Genomic DNA, 24,307 nt, shown 5'->3' with positions numbered 1-24,307 from the left:
GCTGAGCTCCACCTATTTGTTCTGGGCTCAGGCTGGTGGAGGCTGTGGTTCGTGTGGTCCATTAGTGGCTTTTGTTATTCTGCTTTGCTGGGGATGGGATGGGATCAGTAAATGTATGTTAGATGGCCACTCACAAGCGTTTAAGACCCCAGACGCTAATCACCAAAGTAGGATGTTATGCCAATTTATCTAGATGTCCTCCGAGACCATAGTCCCCAATCTTCAGCCCAGTAACTCAGTCCCTCAGGCTGTTTGGATGGGTCTGTGAAGTTGCTATGACTTTGCTTTGGTCACGTTGTGTTGGCTTCACCTATAATGTGTACTGTCTTTCCCTTCACCAAAGTCGCCATTTATCTACTATTTAGTTAGTGATTTCCCCTGCCCACCCCCTTTCCCTCATAACCATCAAAGATTGTTTCTTTCTGTGTGTAAACTTCTTCTTGGGTTTTTGTAGTAGTGGTTTCATGCAGTATTTGTCCTTTTGTGATTGACTTATTTCACTCAGCATAATGCCCTCCATATTCATCCATGTAGTGAGATGCTACGCAGATTCCTCATTGTTCTTTATTGTTGCATAGTATTCCATTGTGTGTATGTACCATAGTTTTTCTATCCATTCATCTGTAGATGGGCACTTAGGTCGTTTCCATCTTTTTGCTATTGTGGATAATGCTGCAGTGAACATGGGTGTATGTGTGCCTATTCATGTGATGGCTCTTATTTCTCTAGGATATATTCCTAGGAGTGGTATTGCTGGATCATATGGTATTTCTATTTCCAGCTTTCTAAGGAAGCACCATATTGTTTTCTGTCGTGGATGTACCATTTTACATTCCCACCAGCAGTGCATAAGAGTTCCAGTCTCCCTGCAACCTTCCCAACATTTGTTATTTTCTGTTTTTTTGATTAGTGTCAGTAATGTCAGGGTGAAATGGTATCTCATTGTAGTCTCGTTTTGCATTTCTCTAATGGCTAATGATCATGAGCGTTTCTGCATGTGTCTGTTAACCTCCTCAATGTCTTCTTTGTTGAAGTGTCTGTTCATATCCTTTGTCCATTTTTAAATTGGATTATTTGTCTTTTTGTTATTGAGGTGTTGAAGTATTCTATAGATTTTAGAGATTAGACCTTTGTCAGATTTGTCATAGCCAAAAATTTTTTCCCCGTCTGTAGGTTCTTTTTTCACTCTTTTGGTGAAGTCTTGATGAGCATAAGTGTTTAATTCTTAGGAGATCCCAGTTATCTAGTTTCTCTTCTGGTGTTTGTGCATTGTTAGTTATGGTTTGTATCCTATTTATGCCATATGTTAGAGTCCCTAGTGTTGTCCCTATTTTTATTTCCATGATCCTTATAGTGTTTTCTTTTTTAACTTGGTTAGTATAGGAATAGAATGAATGTTTTTAATTTAAAAAAAAAAAAAAACCCTTTGCCATCGAGTCAATTCCAACTCATAGCGACCCTATAGGACAGAGTAGAACTGCCCCAAAGAGTTTCCAAGGAGCGCCTGGCAGATTCGAACTGCCGACCCTTTGGTTAGCAGCTGTAGCGCTTAACCACTACGTCACCAGGGTTTCCAAATATTTGTATAAGTAAATTAAATTTGGACCTCGGGTTGATGATGTAAGTTGTGTGCGTTGTATATACCTGAATCAGTTTTAAAAGCATTAAAATATTATGTAGTGCTAAAACTATTCAGAACGTAACTTAGACTTGTGTGATATGAAAGATTTTTATGTTCTTGCGAGGCCTCAATGCCTTTAATCATTCAGTAAATAATTATAAAGCAACCGTTATGAACAGTGCAGGATACAAAGATGAATTAGATATGGTTCAGCCTTCAAAGAACTTCGTCTGCCAGTGGAGATAAGACATATACACAGATCACATACACAGTTAAGTGTAGGGATAGTAGTTATAGCAAAAGATTAAACAGTGTTGTGAGATTTCAGAAAAGGGAAAGTTCACTCTTTTAGAGTTAACCAAAGAATGCTTCCTGGAAAAGAAATGTATTGAACTGGGCCTTAGGAGTGTGAAACATTTTGAATGTGGAAACGAAGACAAGAACAGGGACAGAGGTGGCATTGTACCTAGGAATTGCAAGGTGATGACAAGTTCAGCTGGAGCATGAGGAAGCTGGGGGAAATCAGCTAGAAGTGCCACGCTGTGTGTGGCCCCTTCAGATGCCAGGCCAAAGAGCTTGGGGTCTGTTGCTCAGCGCATATGATCCCTTGGAAATGATCAAGTGTTAAATGATCCCACCCATGGATGCTCATAGTTGGGTATTTGGACTGCAAGGCGGCAAAGGCTATATATTAGCAAAGAGCCCAGGAAAGTGGCTGCTGAGTCATCTGGGTCAGAGCTTGCTAAAGGGTATTCTGAGAAAAACTAGTTTCAAGGCATGTCAGTAGATGTTGCTCAAAAAAGAATTTCATTGCCAAAATTGTTTGGGGGAATAAAAAGGTAAAACAATTAAATGGATTATTTTGCTGGAGGGGAGTCCCTGGGTAGTGCAAATGGTTAACACACTCAGCTGTTAGCAGAAAAGTTGGAGGTTTGAGGTGCCTCAGAAGAGAGGCCTGGCAATCTGCTTCCAAAAAATCAACTATTGAAAACCCTATGGAACAGTTCTACTCTGATACACTTGGGGTCACTGTGAGTCGGAGTCGACCTGAAAGCAGCTAGTTGGTTGTTTTTTTTTCCTTTGCTGGAGGACTTCTTAGAGCCTTTAATATGTATTATGCATTGAGAATCTCAAATAAAGTGTGCACTGTTTCCAGCATGATTTAATCTTCTATCCATGGGCTATCTCATGAAACTACTCTTCCTTGGAACACACTTTGGGGAACGTTGCCGTATGCATTTGCTAATAATGACTTGAACACAAGTGGTGGTAACATGCATGGGAAACAGTGGTTAGATGGGCGGTGGTAGAGAGGAAGTATCAGCAATTCCTGGCTCATAGCAGGCATTCAACAGCTATACAGAAAGCTAGTGCATATAAGAATAGATTGTTGATTTGTTAATGGTATTTGGCCCAAGATTGCATGCTGAAACAGGAGTGGGAAAGGAGTCCCAAATGGGGAGTTTTGACCTTCAGTGATGCTAGAAATGACAACATCATGGAAAGCTAGGAGGAGGAACTAGTTTAAATGAAAGCTGATCAGTTTAGTTTTCACATGTTGAATTTGAGAAGCCAGAGGAGATCCAGCCAGTAGTGTCCAACAGATAACTGTGGGACTTGGGAGAGAGCTCGTTTTCTTTCCCTCACTATACGTATCATTTAGAAAAAGATGTAGTTGTGATGTTGCTTTAATTCTAGATATGTATGATACAGAAAGGTAATCATACATTTAATCTAAAAGAAACTCAAGGATTAACAAGGCACCAAACACACAAACTCAAAAAAACGCTCTGCTGTCGAGTTGATTCCTACTCAGAGCGACCTGTGGGGTTTCGAAGGCTGTAAATCTCCATGGAAGCAGATCGCCACATCTTTCTCCCGCTGAGCCACTGGTGGTTTCAAACCATGGACCTTTCAGTTAGTAGTCAAGTGCCTTAACCACTGCGCCACCAGGGCTCCTTTCCAAACATTGTTTTTAAATCAAACACTAGCAGACATCCCTCTCCTTTTCATCAGTAATTTTTTGTTTGGGTTCTTTGTTGTAGTCATATGTACTCATGTAAGGGTAATTTTAAGTTTAATATTTTGTTTTTTTCATTCAGGTATTTGCCTTTGACTATTGCTTTTGGTCCATGGATGAATCTAACACGACAAAATATGCTGGTAAGTTAGTTATTTCTCTGCACTTGACTGTTGGGCCCCTGGCCACTTCTTCCATTATATCTATTTTCTTGAATTATTCTGGAGTTTTGTTTTTCTTGTGAAACTTGTACTCATTCTTTCCAATTCTTGCATGTGGGCTTTGAAGCCAGCGAGGTTTGGTTTCAGACTCTGGCCCTGTCACTTACTGCTTTGAAGCCTTGACCAGTTTTTTTAACATCACTAAGCTTCATCTGAAAGGGGTACTTAATAACTTTAGAGGTGTTCCAAGAATTAGCGATGATGGGGGAACCACCTCAAGCCATAAACAGTAGCTGTTGGGATGATCACATGAAGAAGAGGTTTAATTTGTCATGCCTTTCCTGTGTACTGACTTTCAAAGGCACTGTTATGTGTAAGCCAAGCACAGGTGCTGTTGGTTTCCAGAACCCACTCATATACTAAGTTTCCAAAGCAGTCAGTGCTGACATTAACTAAAACTGCATATTCCTCAGGGAAACTTTCCCTCCTGGCCCCCTGTTTCACAGCTGTCCCTGCTTTAATGCATTTTATCCCCCTTTCCATTGAACAATTCATCATTTACGATCATAGGCGAATCTTAGGCTTTCCTACAAGGCAGTTACAATTGCTTTAATACAAGAGGGAAGCATTTGTTTTAGTGGAGGAAGGCTTTGATTCTTACCTACTGATTGCCCCGCCCCCTTTCATAGATATTTCATCTTAATGAACACTGTCTTCTTATTTGTACTTACGTGAGTATCAGCTGAATGACTTTCCCGCTTAGTTTTCTGGAAAGGAGAGGAAAAGATACAGATCTTAAAACATGTAGATCTTAAAAAAAAGAAAAAGGGACATTACTTGTTCATAGGGAATGAAATTTTTTTTAATTGATAGCCTTTTCCTTAACTTGGAAAGCAAACTTGTTGAGAAATTCTTTGATAAATGATTTTTTTTTCAGAAATTAACAGTTTTGCATTAGGAGAATTGCTTCAGTTGCTCATATTGGGTAAATTAGCCCACGTTTCCAAAAACATCATTCCTGTAAGCTCAGTAGTGTATTTTGTTAAAGCGAATAAGTAGTTCTTAATGTCGGTTATAATTAATTTGCCTGCTTATAGGTTCTTTAGGACTTTAGATAGTAGATTCTAAAGAGTCTGAAGCAGTCTGCCTTGACCATTAGCCCTATGTATGTTTGTGCTGGGAGTGTGCTTTTAGATTTAAGTAAATAACAAAGGTACAAAATTTCCTGCTGGTTACAGAGACAAAGGGGGACAGAAGCTATAGAGTCCAGTCTTTTGCTGTGTTCAATTGATGTTGTGCAGATGCAGCCAGATAAAACTTCCTGAACTAAAGCTCTTCTCCTGCCATTCTCAGACACTTGCAAGGGCTCCTCATCACCTACTAGATAAAATTAAAAAACTCTTGGACTGCATTCAAGGTCCTTTATGATATGGCTCCAGTTCACTGCGCCCTGACTGTACCGCCCATTCTGTGCCCCGGCCCAGAGTCTGTTCTTTGTTCCTTTTGTATAACCCAGGAAGCCAAAAAGTCTCAGAATAATTCCCTAAGTACTCATGTAACCCTTACCATGTGTGCAGACCAGGAAGTCCTTGAGAAACTCAAAAATAGATTTGGAGACCAAAATAAATACATATTAAACAACAGTAAACATTTAGATATAATATATAGTTAAACTAAATTTTACAGGTTTTATGTGCTGTAGAAATTCTGAGAAGAGGCACAGTGTGATAAGGCTGACATTGCCTGAGAAGACATCATGGAGGAGATAGGACTTGTACTGGTGCATAAGCTAAGCATAGGGTTTTTAGATGAAGGTGAGCGTAGAGGGCATCGAGTGAGACGAGAGGAAGGAACATGCTATCGAGGAAAACACATGGGCTTTGAAGTCAGATCTGGGTCTGAATCTCAGAACCACTATTTTGGTTCTCTTGGACAGTTTCTTTCATCTCTCTGAGCTGTGATATCCTTTTTGTAAAATGGGAAAAATAGGAGTGATCATACTTACATGGTCATAGCTCTTAACCACTACGCCACCAGGGTTTCCTGCATTGTCATTGCAAGGGTTAAATAGGTAACAATGTGCTGATTAATGGAAGGCACTCATAATCGATGCTTCATTTGACTTGCCCTTCAGCGAAGGTGGTGGCGTAGTTGTTAAGAGCTTGGCTGCTAACCAAAAGGTCGGCAGTTTGAATCCACCAGCTGCTCCTTGGAAACCTTATGGGGCAGTTCTACTCTGTTCTATAAGGTTGCTATGAGTCAGAATTGACTCGACGGCAACAGGTTTGGTTTTTTTTTTTCTTCAGTGAAGGTGCAGATGTGGACTGAGTATGGTGTGCAGCCTTTCTGGGCAGAAAGTATATGTTGGGATGAAGCAGTGGGAAACCTATGTGTACATGTTGAGTAAGGCCAGATAATAGGAAATCCTAAAAGGTAGACTGAGTTTAGACTGAGGCAGTGTATAATAGGGGCTGCTGGAGTAGAGCTACAGCTGCTAACCAAAAGGTCAGCAGTTCAAATCTACCAGCTGCTCTTTGGAAACCCTATAGGGCAGTTCTACTCTGTTCTATAGGGTCGCTATGAGCCAGAATCAACTTGACAGCAGTGGGCTTTTGTTTGTTTGGTTGGTTGGTTTTGGAGTGATGTGGTTAAAATAATGGCTACAGTGGTTGCAAAACTTGAAGAATGTAATCGATGTCACTGAATTGTACCTGTAGAAACTGAATTTCTGCTGTGTATGTTCTCAACAACAATAAAAATAAAATACTTAAAAAGTAGTAGTAACGGCTAAGGGAGATTGTTTTTCACATCTTCCTTTATTGCCCAGAGAGACCACTCTGGCTTCCGGCACTATATCACTCATGTCCCTGAATACAGGAGACACTTTTTTCTGTTATCAGAAATAATTTCACTAAGTACAGATGATAAAATATTCAAACATGAAACTCAAGATTTCTATAGCTCTTCATTACAAATAGCTATGTTCAGAAATAGTTAAGAAAGATAAATAAGATTTTTAATTGCAGTCAGTACATTGTAAAATAGTTGTCATTTCAACATTCGTCATATGTACAATTCAGTGATATTAATTACGTTTGTCATGTTGTTCAACCATCACCATATGCATTTCCAGATTTTTCCATCACCCACATCAGAAGCTCAGTGTCCCCTAAGCAGTGAGTCCTCTTTTCCCCCTCCTTCCCACCCACCCTGGGTAACTACTAATAAACTTTAGTTTCTATACACTAGCCTAGTGTAGATATTTCATATAGTGGGATCATACAATAAAAATGATTTTTAAACATGCTGATAGCCATCTTTACTAAATTTTAGGTTGCATGAATCACATTCTAGGCATCTTGTTCTAGTCATCTCTGAAATAGGATTCTCCTGGCTCACAAAGCAATGTCTGTTTACAAAATTTGGGGGGAAATTCTTATTCTTTAGATATTCCTCATTATTATATAAATACTGTGACCACCTTAGCTAAAAAGTATAATTATCTTTCTGCTAATCCCTTAAGTTCGTTTTTAGCCATTGTAAATAATCTCTCTAGTAAACATGTTACTAGTAGATTGGCTTCTGTACTAATTTGGTTTTCTTTTTTTTTTCATTAAAAAAGCCCTAAAACAAAAACAGCAATGTCTTCTTAATTGTAGATAGAAAAGTTAAGATAGAAGCATTCATTCTCTCGTGGGAAATAGAGGAAATGGAGAAGGCTAAGCACTTATTTCCTGAAACCAACCTATTCGTCAGGCTTAATGAATAATGGCATCATTGATAATGAATCAGGGCTCTCAAGGCAGCTTTCAAAACTGGGGACGGGTGTGTGTGTGTGTGTGTGTTTGAGAGAGAAGGGCAGGGGATAAGGATAAGGGTAGGGATTGATTGAGAGCAAAGAGAAGCAAAGCTTTAATTTTGCCTTATGTTTTGCTGTTTATTAAAAGTTATAGCAAGAGCCTCCACTCTAACCTTTCTGATTTAGAAACGCATAATTATAGTATGTGTAATGGCACTGCAGTGGGGTGGTTGAAGAATGTGGGCTCTTAAGTCAGATTACAAAAAAGTCAGATTGCCAGGGTTCAAATCCTGCCTCTACCATTTTCTATCTGAGAAAAGTCTGATGAGTTACTTAATCTCCAGTCACTTCTGTTTCCTTGTATGTCAGTAAAGATAGTAATAGTTCTGTCTCACAAGATTGATTTGAGAATCAAATGACCTGTTCATGTAAAGTACTTAATTAACCCAGTACCTGGTACTTAGGAAGGGCTCACTTGATATTTATCATCTTTATCACTGTTCCGTGGCGGTGGTGGTGGTGGTAGCAGCAGATTCAGTACTTTGGAAAGAAAATGCGTTGTACTGCGACTTAAAAGATCTGGTTTGGGCACAAACTGTTAGACTTTGGGCAAAATGACCTGTGTGTATGGGTGTCTGTTTTCTCATCTGTGAAATGAGGAGATAGAGCCTAGAATGATCTCATATCTCCTCCAGCTCTCTGATAAAACACGAATCAGACATTTCAGGCTGGCTGCACAGCTGTTCCAGGGGACTTTTCAGAGGTGAAGCACAGGCTTGTTTGTGTAGCCGTTTGAATTGCACTAAATAATGCTTTGAGGCATTTTACACTTCATATATATTCTCTCTTCCTCCAATGACCTTATGGCTAGATAGTCGTGATAATGCTTGCCTGGCAGATAATTCTGAGTCTTTGAAGCAAGATACCCTTGTGCTGTTGTTATTGTTAGTTGCCTTTAAGTCGATTTTGATTCCCTGTGACCCCATGTGTGCAGAGTAGAACTGCTTCATAGGATTTTCAAGCTGTGACCTTTTGGAAGCAGATTGCCAGGCCTGTCTTCCAAAGTACCTCTGGGTGGATTAGAACTGCCAACCTTTCGGCTAGTAATTGAGCACTTAACCATTTGTGCTACCCTTGTACTGGGGCTAAGAAAAGACAAAAAGTAACCTGTAGAATTAGGCACCTTGTTGTTGTTGTTGTTGTTGTTAGGTGCCCTTGAGTCAGTTCAACTCGTAGCGACCCTGTGTACCACAAAATGAAACACTGCCCAGTCCTGCACCACCCTCACAATCGTTGCTATGTTTGAGCCCATTGTTGCAGCCATTGTGTCAGTCCACCTTGTTGAGGGTCTTTCTCTTTTTCACTGATCCTCTACTTTCCCAAGCATGATGTCCTTCTTCAGATAATACGTCTCTCCTGATAATACATCCAAAGTATGTGATACAAAGTCTGCCATTCCTGCTTCCAAGGAACATTCTGGCTGTACTTCTTCCAGAATAGACTTGTTCGTTCTTCTGGCAGTCCATGGTATATTTGATATTCTTTGCCAACAATGTAATTCAAAGGCATCAATTCTTCTTTGGTCTTCCTTATTCACTGTCCAGTTTTCATATGTATATGAGGTGACTGAAAATACTGTGGCTTGGAGTCAGGCTCACAGAAGCCCTCAAAGTGACATCTTTGCCTTTTAACACTTCAAAGAGGTCTTTTGCAGCAAATTTGCCAAAATGCAGTACATTGCCTGATTTCTTGACTGCTGCTCCATGGGTGTTGTTTGCAGATCCAAGTAAAATGAAATCCCTGACAACTTCGTTATTTTCAAATGATGATGTTGTTTATTGGTCCAGTTGTGAGATTTTTTTTTCTCTTTTATGTTGAGATGTAATCCATACTGAAGACTGTAGCCCTTGATCTTCATCAATAAGTACAAGTCCTCTTTGTTTCCAGCAAGCAAGGTTGTGTCCCATGCATATCGCAGGTTGTTAATGAGTCTGTCTTCAGTCCTGATGCCATGTTCTTTTTCATATAGTCCAGCTTCTTGGGTTATTTGCTCAGCATACAGATCGAATAAGTGTGATGAAAGGATACAATTCTGACGTATACCTTTCCTGATTTTAAACCATGTGGTATCCCCTCGTTCTGTTCGAATGACTAAATGCACCTAAAACATGACATTTCTATGTAAACCTGTGTAAACCCATGTCTCCCAAAGCCCCATATATGCATGCACATAAACATGGATACACATTTAGGATTATGAAACTATTATAGCAAGTACTAATAAACTGGAGAGCTATCATAACAATAAATAGGTCTTTGTAAATGTTTAAGTCAATATTGATTGCAATTAAGGCAATCTCTACAATGAATCTATATATATATATATGTGTATATATATATACTTTTAATCATTGCCTAAAATGTGTCATGTTGGTAAATAACAGTAACTTCCAGTAACCATGATTCTTTTCTTTATAGTTAAGACATATTTTCATAACCTTATTTTTCTACAAATTCTTATATCAAAAATAACCAAGCTGGTATGGCAAATCTGGGGATTGGCGTGGACGTTAACATTTCCTTACTGACCCGAGAGATTCTAAACTGTTGACTTAGAAATTATATAACAGCTCTTGCCATATGGCATGTTGCTCAGACTTGCTAAAGTCGTGTGTTTTCAGGCATTGCTAATAGCCTGCAGTGCAGGAGAAAGATTGCACTTCTCATTCTTGTTCTTTTCACCCTCCTTTATCCTGAGAGGTGGCAGGGAGCCCCTCCGAGGTATGGGCTGTCCCTCCAGGCAGAGCAGGCGTGTTAGAGTCTGCTCCCATGATGGGAGGTTTTATTTTCTCAGAGGTAGGAACAATTTCTGTTTCACATTGTTTAACTGAAGTGAGATCAGTAATGAAACAAAACATTTGTGCATCAAAATTTGCAGTCTAAAAGCCAACAGGAGCAAAAATAGAACCAATTTTTTTTTAGCAGAGTTCTGCCGTATCACTTTGTTTAATCACATTATATTGGTTTGCTATTTTGCTCTTCAAGTGCTCTGTTTAATTGAAAGTCAGATTTCTAGTCTTTGGAGTCAGACTTCCTGGGCACCAAGTCCTGGCTCTGCCGCTATTTTACTGCGACATTGGATGATAATCACAGTACCTTCTTCTTGTAAGTCATGTGAGCATGAAAACAGGCAATCAGCAAATGTCTTGCACTGAGAAAACAATAATTGTTAACTATTAGGTTTGTCAAATATCGTAGAAATTTTCCCTCTAGTTGTAAGAAAAAAAAATTAATTGGCTATTTGAAAAGATTGTTAAAGTAGGGATTCGTTATAAACCAGGAATGCCAGTTTAAGTGAGTCTGAAGCAGTCTGGACACAGAATCCATCTATACTTACTATGTTTCCCTAATCTTTTACAGTTGTCTCACCTGTACTTATTTTGACAGCAGTTCTTTCAGTTGTTACTAAGCATTCAACTTACTGGCTCAGAATTAGGACCTCTCTTTTTGAATTTGTTAATTAAATTGTATATTTAAAGAGAAGTACAGCTGACATAAGCCAGTGTAGGAGCAAACACAACTGACCCTTTGTAAAAACATAACTCAGCTGGTACAGGTCCAGAGCATAGCCCAGCAGCTGGGGTGATGCAGTGCACAGTGGACATCCACCACTGTATTTTATAAATGGAAGGAAGAATGTAGGCTCGCCCAGAGAATAGAGAACTGGGGGTCAGTTAAGAAAGGTTATTCCATAAAGATGTCAGAAATAAACGAGTTAGCTGGTTGGATGGACACAGGAAACTCGAGGTGGAAAGGAGGAGTGTGCTGTCACATTATAGGGATTGCAACCACTGTCGCATAACAATAAATGTATACATTTTTGTATGCGAAATTAAACTGTAAGCTTTCACCTAAAGCACACACACACATACAAGAAATAAATGAGTTAAGCTAATATTGCTAAATTAAAAAAATTATATACATATTCTTCTCTTTTATTTCTTACCCCCCAGTCCTGTGTATTTATCCCACCCATCCCATTTTCTTCCATACCTTCCTTTCTGTTTTGCCTTGAAGTATTTATTGACATAGAAAGACATCACTTAACTTCATTAAGGGTATTTAAGAGGTAGCTATCAATAACAACAGTAGACAACATCGTCCTGAGTACTAGTCTCCCAGCACTATGCTAGGCCTTTTATGTGTCATGGCTAACTTAATTGTCCCACCTCTGACATACTTTGGACATGTTATCAGGAGGGATTAGTCCCTGGAGAAAGACATCATCCTTGATAAGGTAGAGGGTCAGCAAAAAAGAGGAAGACTCTCAACAAGGTAGATTGACACAGTGGCTGCAACAATGGACTCAAGCATAACAATGATTGTGAGGATGGCGCAGGACCAAGCAGTATTTTTTTCTGTTGTATATAGGGTTGCAATGAGTTGGAACCGACTCCACGGCACCTAATAACAACAACAGCTTAATTGCGATACACACCCAAATCAGGTAGAAACAAGTACTGTCCCCATTTTACAAACAAGGAAACTGAGGTTCAGGGAGACCCTGCTACATGTGAAATGGGTGAACACAATGGTAAATGTGGATTTTAATCAATGATGATAAATATGTTAGTGAAAGCTATGGATGTCACTCCAGTCCTGGCTCTTACCCTTCTCTCTCACCCTGAGAGAGCCTGTGCTAAGGAGGTTACACTGGAGTGCTTGGGCAGGAACCCAGCCAGGAATAATATTAATAGTGTTCTCCCTCCTGTCAGAGTTGTCTAGATTCCAGAATGCTTATGTTTGGCTTGAGCTTTGTTTTAACCCTCACCCCCAAGTCTGTAAATATTTTGCACCCTGCAGTCCAGTAGATATATTTCTTTATCAGAGAGGTGGTATAAGTTACTGTTTGAATACTATAGAGCAGATAGTCCCTGTCTGGTACCAAAGAAAAGATGAAATAAAGAACATTTACTTGAAAGAACATTTACTTTTTCAGCAGTTGTTTTATGTGAAAGTGCCCTCCTGAATAACCCCAAAAGGCAGTGTGCATAGGTCAGTCCCCACAGGTGAGGTGGCTTTGTTGTCTTCTTTCATCCTGGGCTCCAGTACTGAGGGCAGTGTTGCATGACCCCCTCCTGGGTGAGTCAGCCACTTTATCCGGCAGCAAATAAAGAGCCCACGTTCACTGCCAGCTCATGACAAGCCCCAGGGCTGTCTCTGGGTGGAAACATTCATCTGGGTGAGTCACCTCATGCCATGCTGAAAGTAAGACTCTTGAGGACTGAAATGCTGATAGCTCTTGGATCCCACTGTGGAAAATGGCCCTATGGTCTACCTTTACCCTCGTGGCCCTGTTTCTCGGGATCCATTTACCAGGCCCCTTAATGGCAAACCGTGTAGTTGGTTAAAACTTCAGTCTAAAGTCACTGAGTCCAGCTTTAAAGCCTTAGTTATTTTTATCTGAACTCTCTGTAGTTCTTTGGTCATTTAACTTAAACCAGATTTTACTACATACAACAATTTTGAGAGCTACACTTCCATACACCAAAGGTGTTAGAGAGAGGGATTTACTTAAACCCCATTTACTTAGAAGCCCCTTCAGGTGTGCGTGAAGCACCTGTCTGGTCTTGCACTGTCCAGGTGCTTTGTGTTGGAGCTAGGCCACCTGCCAAGTCCAGACTCATCAGACTCGCTATGCCTGTCAGCACTGTTCAGAAGTGGAAAAACACCCGCACCCGTGAGCAGGCCCAGAAATTTACATCTCAAATATTGAGCCCCACCATTTTTTTTTTCCTACTCTTACTCCATAGAGAAAAGAGGTGGCGAAAAGCAGGAAAACTAGGGACTCTGTTTAAACCGATAAAATTAGTGTGTTAAAATTTTAGATGCTCTTCCCTGTAGCTACTTGAGAGAAATGCATAGTTTTGTAGATCCATGGTCTATATGTGTCTCCCTGGCTTAATACAGATTGTAAAACAAGAATGGGATCTGTCCTCCCCTTCTGTTTCCTAGAACCTAGTCCACTGTGACTTTTTTACCCTGTGCCTTTGTGGTACAGTGATTAAAGTGTTTGGCTGTTAACAGAAAGGTCAGCTAATGGAACCCACCAGGTACTCTGCAGCAGAAAGCTGTGGCAGTCTGGTTCCATAAAGATTTACAGCCTTAGAAACCCTTAGAGGGCAGTTCTACTCTGTCCTAGAGGGTCGCTATGAGTCAGAATTGACCCGATGGACCTCTTCATTAATCAGATCGTAGGCAAATGGATGATAGGCACTTCTTTCCCTCTCATCCCTGTTTTCTCTTCTGTGTTTTACTATCAGGACCTTGCTTTAGAGAGAGGATTACCTTGGTTACCCAGCTCCCAGTGCACATAGGTACAGTAGCTTTGAGTGTACTGCTGCTGTTCACTATAGGAACAGAATATGCTGCCCAAGTGTGGAGACTCAAGGGTGTCAGTTTTTCAAAGGTCTGTATCATATGTGACTACTCAGGGTTGGGTGACTCAGGCCTGTGACTTTGCTTGCAGAAATTCCCTGCTGGGGCTCTCTCTGCTGTTCTGACAATGTATTCTGGGTGACTGCATTATTACTTTGGGCATGCCAGTGCTGTAAGACTTGTCCTCATGGTTATAGAAGGGCTAATCATAAATGCCGCAAAGGAAATTGGCATCCTGGCCATGGGTATTAACAAGTGAGGCCAGGCTTGCCCTGTGGATTCACGAGGCCAGGCATGTAGAGCTTATGGGCTGGTGCCTGTTCCTCCATACAGGCAGCATTTCATTCTCTTTGAATGTAAACTGTTGTCAGGAAACACTTAGGTTGGTGTATTGCATCTGCCCATGCACTGGTCACATTCCCTGATTCCCACCACCACACAGCGTAAACAGCTAGGTTTTTTTTTGGACCTGAGCTTCAGAAAGCAGTGGACAAGTCATTTTTTCCAACACTGAAAAGGGGAATGTTATGTTTTAAAAATCAAAACAAAAACTCTTCAGTCTTTTGGAGAAACCATGGTCTCAGTTTGAGAGACCATATAAAGGTTTTTGATATTTAGTGCTTTTCCTGTGTCATAGAGTGAAGGGTAGCTGTTGTTTGTGCTTCACGGAGAGCTGTTTAGGTTAAGGAGGGCAGGAGGCTGTATAAAGAGTTGACAGGGCACTTTTAGGCTTAGGTTGACAGTTTGGCCATTTTTGTCATGGTTTCTTCCTGTCCCAGTGGTGCTCTGAAGGTCATTGATACCAAAAAATTGATGAACTGTAATAGTGGCCAGGGGTTCAAACAGCTAAAAAGGCACCAGAATTGAAAAATAAGGGGAACTCTAGAACATGCCACCATTTACAATTTTATTGATGTAGCTTTTGCTGCATTGGGTTTTTTTTTTTTTTTGTACCCTTCTGAGGTATGTTAATGTTACAAAATCCCGTTGCTGTCAAGTTGATTCCAACTCATAGCAACACTTGTAGGATAGAGTAGCCTGTCCCATAGGGTTTCCAAGGGGCAGCTGGTGGATTTGAACTGCAGACCTTTTGGTTAGCAGCTGAGCTCTTAACCACTATGCAACCAGGGCTCCATGTTATAAAAGAATAGAAAATATTTTTTCTCCATGGGACAGTATAGGTTGGCATACCCTGGTCCAAAGTCCCTGAGTGGTGTAAACAGTTAACGTGCTTGGCTGCTAACTGAAAGGTTGTAGGTTCAGGTCCACCTGGAGGGTCCTTGGAAGAAAGACCTGATGATCTACTTCTGAAAAATCAACCATTGAAAAGCCTGTGGAGCACAGTCCTACTGTGACACACATGGGGCCACCAGGAGTTAGAATCGACTGAAAGCAACTGGTTTACCCTGATCCAAGTAATGACACTCCTTCTTCCTTTCCTCATCATCTTGCAGCACACACACCACACTGCACACAGACACTTGGTAGTGTGCACATGCGTGCTGTCTCTCACTTGCTCTCTATGTCCCTTTCTCACTCTCTCTGGTGTGAGAGTGGACCACCATTATATTTGGTCAGTGGGACTTTAGAAGTGGGACCTCTAGAGGAGCTAGAAAAATAGCAATGAATAACTCCTTTCAAAAATCTAAAGACAAGTGCCCTTTCTATTTTATTTCATCTTTGAAATTAGATCACCTCCTAATTGCCTAGCCTCCTTTGCAAAGACAGAAGGAAGATTTGAAGGAAAAAGAATTACATGGTTACCTCCTTCTTTGCATCAAAATTAATTACAGTTGATTAAAGATTTCAGGGATTATATTAATAATAGGTAATAGCTAAAATATATTCTAAATTTATACTAACAAGGCAGAGTGAAGTGCCTTACCTGTGTTGCCTTATTAAATCTTCCCAGCACCCCAATAAGGTAGCAACTGTTATCCCTATTTTACTAATGAAGAAAACAGGAACTTGCTGAGGGTCATATAGCTAGTAAGGAGTAGAGTTCAGGTTGGAAAATGAAACTGTAAAAAAAAAAAAAGTGGAAGAAAATATGCATGAATATCTGTATAATTTGGAGATGGAAAAGGATATTGAAGCATGACATTTATTATAGACAAACTTATAAAGGAAAAAATAGGTGAATATGAAAGACCAAAAGCTTTCGTATGACAAAGAGCCACATAAAACTGAAAGGTAAATGATTGGAATAAAGTATTCAGAACGTTTATGATAGGCCAAAAGTTAATACCCTTAATATATAATAAGCGTTTTAAAATTAATATGAAAAAGAGCAAATGACTAAACCAATTGACTTATTGAAATAAACATAGGTCCTAAGTAGCCAGTTTACTAAAGAATAAATAAAACATGATTTTTTTTTTTTTTTAATTTGCTCAAAACTATGAAGAATAATAGCCAGCTTTTGTCAAGGGTTTAGAGAAAAGGGACTCATTCATTGCTATAAGACCTAACAATGTGATTTTCTGGAGTTTTCCTTATAAAGTCAATAGAAAAGTATATAAAGATAAGGATAAATTTTGCAGCTAAAAAAGGTTTTTTGGGGGGGCATTCTAAATATCCATACTAGGGAATTGATTATATTAATTGTGGGACATTCATAGAATAGAAAGGGAAACAGCTACTAAAAATGCCAATGCTGCTGTGTATTTGTAGAGGTGGGGAAATGTTCATTATTTCTTCTCTTAGAAGAGAAGAAATTTCCTTTGAGACGTGAGGCCATAGTGATGAAATGTATTCCAGTCTTTTCTAGAAGCTAGTCTGGCTTTGATTTTTAAAAATACATGCACTTTACAATAGTTCTTTGTATTTTATCCTTTTACAAATTGTGCTTCAGGATAGTTACTTAAGGCTGGAAAGGAGAAAAATTCTTTTCACCAAAAACACAGTATAATCTTTTTCTACTTTTTCGTATACCATTTTTGTTTTTCTCCAATTTTTCCTTTTTTTAGTTATAAATAAAACTTTATTAAATATGAGAAATCTGAACTGTACTCTATCAAGCATAGTTGCAAATATTTAACTAAAAACTTGTGTCTTTTCTAAAATCTTATTTATTTAAATTGGAGACAGTTTATTTCTTTCAGTCACGTATATTTTGTCATAATGTCCAGAAGGTTACTGTGGATGTCAATAAAAGTGTAATCTGTAATTTTTATCAAAAGTATCCGATTACTAGATGCATATTATGTGGACGAATCTATTCTCACCCCAGTGGCTTATTTAACAAAGGCTACTGTAGTCTTTAGGGGCTCGTTAGAATTCCAAAAAGAGCCATACTTTTGACCAGAGTGTAAACTTAAATACAGTTAAGCATTTTTTATTAAGCATAAAGAACAATATTTTGATGTCCATTAGTGAGGACCCTCCCCCAAAATCCCATTGCCATAGAGTCAGTTCCAACTCATAGTGACCCTGTAGGACAAAGTAGAACTGCCCGATAGGATTTTTAAGACTGTAATCTTTATGGAAGCAGACTGTCTTATCTTTCTCCTGAGAAGCAGCTGGTGGGTTTGAACCACCAACCTTTTGATTAGCAGCCAAACACTTTAACCACTGTGTCACCAAGGCTTCTTTATTAATGAGGACCAAACCCCAAACCCATTGCTGTCAAGTTGATTCCATTTCGTAGCAACCCTATAGGACAGAGTAGAACTACCCCATAGGGTTTCCAAGGAGCAACTGGTGGATTCGAACTACCGCCCTTTTTGGTTAGAGCCGTAGCTCTTAAACACTGCACCACCAGGGCTCCATTAATGAGGACAGGTGCCCTCAATTAAATGCACTTTAGTCTGAAGACAGCAGTGTCAGCACAGGAATAGTTCACTCAATAGGAATTCCTACTTGGTACAAATGGTTAGCGTATTTGGCTGCTAATTGAAAGGTTGGTGGTCAGAGTCCACCTACAGGCACCTTGAAAGAAAGGCCTGGCAATCTACTTATGAAAAATCAGCCATTGAAAACCCTATGAAGCACAGTTCTACTCTGCTGCACAAGGGTCTCTGTGAGTTACTCTGTGCCAGGCATTCTAGAAAGACGCAACCCTTGCTTTTAAGAAGCTCACAATCCAATGATAGAGACACACATAAAAAAAAAAACAAAACAGTGTAATATGGTAAGTTCCACTTTGGGAGTTTGTAAAGTATCCTGGGAACCAGAGGTGACAGCATCTGATTCCCTGTGATGGGCAGAGTGAGTTACTGATTATGGATGGACATAGCCTTAATATTCAGGAGTCAGTGTAGTCAGAGCCTACAGACGTTGGGGTCAGGCTCACCTGGCTTCCTCCTCAGGCCCTGCCTCTGTCTACAGGTATGATCCTGGGCAGATGCCTTAAGTTTTCAGAACCCCTGTCTCCTTATCTATTACAATCCATACCTCTCTTACCTGAGTATTATGAAAATTCAGTGATATAAAATATGGAAAATGCATTGCAGCTGGGGTTGTTGATAAGAATTAATTCTCTGCATTTTCCTTAGTAGCAAGCATAATGATGTATACCATTTAGTTATATTAATTCACATCCTGTTTAACGTTTGCAATAATTTGGATATAGGCTAAACTGAAATTTGCTCTTGTATTTTATAAGCTGGGGAATTATTTGATCATGTGCATTTATTTTTATGCAGTTTTATTTTGAACATCCTGCTCTTTTATTAACATATCATTTCAGGTAGCTCTATAGTGTTCTTCCTTTTTTTCTCCCAAGACCAATAATCTTATTTTAAAAGACTAAATGTGGAATCGACTTGATGGCACTCGGGGGTGGGGGGGGGGATTCCTACCAAGAAAAAAGGGACATTGTGGTTTGCCCTTGAAAGAACATAGGGAAAATGTTTGTTTTGTTTATTAGGTGCCGTTGAGTTGGTTTCTATTCACAGTGACTCTTTGTACAACAGAATGAAACACTTCCTGGTCCTGCACCATCCTTATAATCATTGTTATGATTGAACCCATTGTTGCAGCCGCTGTGTCAGTCCATCTTGTTGAGAGTCTTCCTCTTTTTCGTTGACCCACTACTTTACCATGCATGATGTCCTTCTCCAGGGGCTGGTCCCTCCTGATAACATGTCCAAAGTATGTGAGACAATGTCTTGCCATCCTCACTTCTAAGGAGCTTTCTGGCTGTACTTCTAAGGCAGATTTGTTCATTCTGGCAGTCTATGGTATATTAAGTTTCTCTGCCAGCACTATAATTTAGAGGCATCAATTCTTCTTCAGTCTTCAATATTCATTGTCCAGTTTTCGCATGCATATGAGGTGATGGAAAACACCATGGCTTGGGTCAGATGCACCTTAGTCCTCAAGGTGACATATTTGCTCTTTAACACTTTAAAGAGGTCTTTTGCAGCAGGTTTGCCCAGTATAATACATTGTTTGATTTCTTTACTGCTGCTTCCATGGGCGTTGATTATGAATCCAAGTAAAATGAAAATCCTTGACAACTTCGGTGTTTTCCATTTATCATGATGTTGCTTATTGGTCCAGTTGTCAGCATCAAGACCAGAGACTGCTACATTTCATTACCTGATATAGAAATAGATATAAATTTGTGATTGCTTAATGAATTCAGGCTCTGCATGACCATGATAAAATCTCTTTGGATACAGTGCTTCTCTGCAGTTGAATCCTTTCAACAACTATATAACTCTTGCTTTCTTTCAAGTTACTAAATATGAATTGAAATCATAAATTACAGTCAGGAAGTTTGACCTAGCCAAATCTTAAATAGTGTGCTGTCTCTACCTGTACCCTACCCCCTTCCCATGGGCTGGTTAACCAGTGTGGAAGATCAAACAGGATTGCTCCATTTATCTGATTGTGCCAAGAAAGCGTTGCTTGTAGAATGCCTTCAAACGGCACTTGGATCTAGCTGAGGACCATAAACAGTTCTAACAAGCTTGAGCACACAAGATTCGGTTTAATTCAGGATCTTCTAAGAAAGGGCTCAGCTCTGGATATGAGCTCTGCCACTTGCTTAGGGTCTGGGAATCCATATGGAATACAGAAGGTCCTCTGAGAAAAATATACTGATGTATATGCAAAGTCATGTGACAGGGTGGGTCACACATTTTCTTAGTGACGCAAGATTCTATCATACTTGACTATAACATAATATCACCTTTTGTGTGTTTAGTGTGTGTTTGATGCATTGGCTTAATTGATTTTCCAAGGTGCCTCTGGGTGGACTTGCCCTTCATGTAGGAGACCCGGGTTTGATTCCTGGCCATTGAACCTCATGTGCAGCCATCACCCGTTTGTCAGTGATGGAACATGTTTTGCTACTATTCTCAACAGGTTCCAGTGGAATTTCCAGACTCAGACTAGGAAGAAAGGCCTGGTGATCTACTTCAGAAAACTAGCCAGTGAATCACAGTGGTCTGATCTGCAACTGATCATGGGGATGGTGTAGGACTGGACACCATTTTGTTTCATTGTGCATAGGGTCGCCATGAGTCAGGGGCTGACTCCACGACAGCAAACAACAACAATAACAACAGTGTGTATTTACTGGATAATACCTTATTCTTCTCAGAGGATGTGTATGTGTGTGCATGCACACACCCATGCAAACATACACATCTTCAGGTAGTCTTCACAACAAACCTGTTTGTTCAGGAAGGACAACCACAACAATTAGGATTATACCCACTGTAAAAAATCTACCCATTCAATCAACATGTTTTGAGTTCCCTGTTGGCACCAGGGTCTATACTAGATGTTTGAAGTCACAAATAGAGAAATAGGTTATGTAAGTTGGATGTATTTTCTTCCAGTCTGTTTTTCATACTTAAGCATCCATGGATCTCTCTGTCTCTCACACATACACATTATTTGACATAAGTTTTTGCATTATATGTAGAGTTCTGAATATGACTTTTATTCTCACTCAGTGATGTTTTCGAAATCTAGCATTGCTTACACGTATAATTTTTGTTTTTTTTAGCTGTTATAAAGTATTCCATTATATAAACTAGTCATACTTTATCCACTTCCCAGCTAGTAGGCATTTAACTTGATTCTAGTTAAAACCAAACCAGTTGCCATGGAGTTGGCTCTTAACTCATAGGGACCCCATTGGTATCAGAGTAGAACTGTGCTCTATAGGGTTTTCAATGACAGATTTTTGGCAGATTTTCCAAGGTGCCTCTGGGTGGACTCAAACCTTCAGCCTTTCAGTTAGCAGCTGAGCACATTAACCGTTTGTACTATCCAGGGATTCTCTAGGATAGATGCCTAGAAGGGAGTCACAGAGTGTGGACTGATTCCTTTTAACAGGTGCTGGCAGGTTGTCCTTCAAATTGACTGTATCTGTCTTTTCTCCCATCAGCAGTAAATGGAAATTCCTATTTCCTCACTCCTCACCAATATTGGTTGTCAAAATCTTATTTTTTTGCCATCCTAATGGTTGAAAATATCTTGTTTCATGCTGACACATTTTACAAGTCCCATTCTGCAGCCTGGATATATCACAGTATATCAGGACTGTTAAAATCAGATCCAACTTTGCATAGGAGAACAACATACATCCAAAAGCTTATATTTGGTTGCATCATTTTCACATGTAAAAGGAATTAGCATATTGTAGTAGCATGTATGATCAAAGAAACAGTTAAACCAACTCATCCTTTCCACAAACATTTATTAAACGTTTAGTACTAGGCACTAGGATTACAAAGATAAAGAAATTATAGTCTGTGATACCAGGGGCTCTCATTCCAGTCAGGGAAAGGAGTGCTTAAACCAGTGGTCTTTGTAAGGCTTTAAGAGCACAGAGAAAGGAGAATATAAATTTACTTCCGTTAATAAAGGAGTTCCTGGGTGTCAAGTGTAAGACTACCTAACTGAAAGGTTGGCGGTTTGAACCCACCCAGAGCTGCCTCAAAATAAAGGACTGGCGATCAGCTTCCAAAAGGTCACAGCCTCGAAAACACTATAAATTGGTTCTACTCTGCATACTTGGGGTTGCCATGAGTCAGAATCAACTGGACAGCAATTGGTGTGCTTTTTGTGTGCAATGGTGAGAATGAATGTTAGAAAATCACCAAATTCGAAGAGTAGTAAATGCTGCATTATTAAGTGTTCAAAAATATTTTTACATGTTTCCTTGCAGCATGATTGTAATCTAGTATATACTTGATAACCACCCCCCCCAAAACCCACTGCTGTCGAGTCCAACTCGTGGCAACCATATAGGACAGAGTAGAACTGCCCTATAGCGTTTCCAAGGAGCACCTGGCAGACTCGAACTGCTGACCTCTTGGTTAGCAGCCATAGCACTTAACCACTACGCCACCAGGGTTTCCAACATATACGTGATAGAACACCCCAAAAGCTGCAGCCTACAGTGGACAGGTTCACGTAAGAGCCTGTGCCTGCATCTCACTCTTCATGCCTGTGATGGGCCAGTGAGTCTTCAAACAGCACTTCAGTGCTCAAGACCTCATTCCGCCATTAGTGACACACAATTTTCAGCATGCAGCATGTATAAAACACTGTGCTAGGTGCTGAAGGGACATCAGGCTGTGTATGACATGGTTCCTGTTAGTTGGAAGCTCAGAATCCAGATGGGGAGATAAGCTGTTTCATGCTTAAGATATTTTAGATGCTAAGGCATGGAAAGAGCCCTGGAGACACAGTGGCTAAGAGCTCGACTGCTACCCAAAAGGTCGGCAGTTCAAATCCACCAGGTGCTCCTTGGAAACCCTATGGGACGGTTCTATTCTGTCCTATAGGGTCACTGTGAGTCAGAATTGACTCAACGGCAGTGGGTTTGGGTTTAAGGCATGGGAAGAAACTAAATCAAATTTGAATGATGCTTCCATATAGCCCGCTGACAATGGAAGGGAAACTTTAATGCCTAGGGAAACGAAGTAGAAGGAAACAATGTGTAGAATCATAAACTTACCCAGGTACTGAGCTCTAGTTTAGAAGAGTATATGAAATTGCATGTCTTAACCTCTTAATACAGAGCGCTACACGTAGTAGGTATGGAGTACACTTTTAACATATTTTTGGATTGAGAGAATATTATCAGTGTGTTCAGGAACTATTAATAAAAATGCATCAAGAAAAATCATTCTCTTTTGGTGTTTTTAAATTTTATTTGTTATTATTATTTTGGTTTTGTTTTTTAGGTCAAGAAGTGGTTTTCAAGTGCCTTGGGGAAGGAATTCTTGAAAAGGCCTTTCAGGGTTATAATGCTTGTATTTTTGCTTATGGACAGACAGGTAAGATGCTGCTTTTGTTTTGCAGTCAATGATATTAAATATGCATTTATAAAAATTTGGAAATAGAAAACATTTGGGAAGCAACAGAAAAATGTTTCTAACTTTGTCAGAAGTGACCTTCTTTTTGAAGGCTCAACAGCTTTGGTAATTGAGTAATTTCAGTGTTAATGAGCAAAGCTAGTTTCAAATTATTAAGTGTAATTTTTCTAAATTATAGTTTTCACTTGTATTTAAACTAGAAAAATAATTACCAATCTCTCAATATAGATATTATAGTAAAAATTATAGAAAAACTCTTAGTTTCATTCTATATTGAAGACTTTCACTAGGATGCAACTGAGTGATGATAAATTATTAAACCTAAGCTTTTGGCATAGGAGCCCAGGTGGCGCAGTAATTAAGAGCTATGGCTGCTAACCAGAAGGTTGGCAGTTCTAATCCACCAGCCACTCCTTGGAAATCCAATGGGGTAGGGAAACCCTACGTTGTCCTATAGGGCCTCTATGAGTTGGAATCGACTCAACAGCAATGGGTTTGGTTGGTTTTAAGCTTTTGGCACACTTAATTGAAAGAACTAAGACAAAAAAAAAAAAACCAATGGCTCTTAGCTACCAGTCTTTCAACCATGTTTCCCTTGTAAGGTTTTGTCAAGTCATTTTTTTGACTCATAGAGACCCCAAGTGTCAGAGTAGAACTGCACATAAGGTGTTATAGGCTGCAGTCTTTGTGGGAGCAGATCACCAGGCATTTCTCCCGAGGAGCAGCTAGGTGGCTTCCAACCACCAATCTTTTGGTTAGCAGCCAAGCACGTAGTCATTGCACCACCAGGGCTCCTTCTTTCAACTATAAAGTGGAAATAAATCAAGAAATCATGACAGCACTGTCTTATATCACATTACAGGATAACTAGGAGACTCAGAATATATCTCAAGGCACAAATATAAAATACTATAGAAGAGTAAAATACTGTTAAAAAAGTAATATACTGTTTATATTATTTAATAATGTATAGTTGGTGGT

At 39.7% G+C, this 24,307-nt stretch overlaps 1 protein-coding gene across 3 annotated transcripts in view; it reads left to right on the top strand.

The window, feature by feature from the left end:
- KIF13A (kinesin family member 13A) overlaps positions 1 to 24,307 on the top strand; it is a 227,833-nt gene that overhangs the window by 123,209 nt on the left and 80,317 nt on the right. For all 3 annotated transcript variants that reach the window (XM_049884625.1, XM_049884617.1, XM_049884635.1), the window contains 2 exons: positions 3,724 to 3,784; positions 23,195 to 23,287. In XM_049884625.1, the coding sequence (XP_049740582.1) occupies positions 3,724 to 3,784; positions 23,195 to 23,287 (154 nt within the window). The remainder of the gene's footprint in view (positions 1 to 3,723; positions 3,785 to 23,194; positions 23,288 to 24,307) is intronic.

Source organism: Elephas maximus, chromosome 1 (genome assembly GCF_024166365.1).
Source record: "Elephas maximus indicus isolate mEleMax1 chromosome 1, mEleMax1 primary haplotype, whole genome shotgun sequence".
Classification (NCBI taxonomy): Eukaryota; Metazoa; Chordata; class Mammalia; order Proboscidea; family Elephantidae; genus Elephas; species Elephas maximus.
The sequence above is the reverse complement of the archived record's forward strand: the minus strand, read 5'-3'. Positions and strand labels throughout refer to the sequence as shown.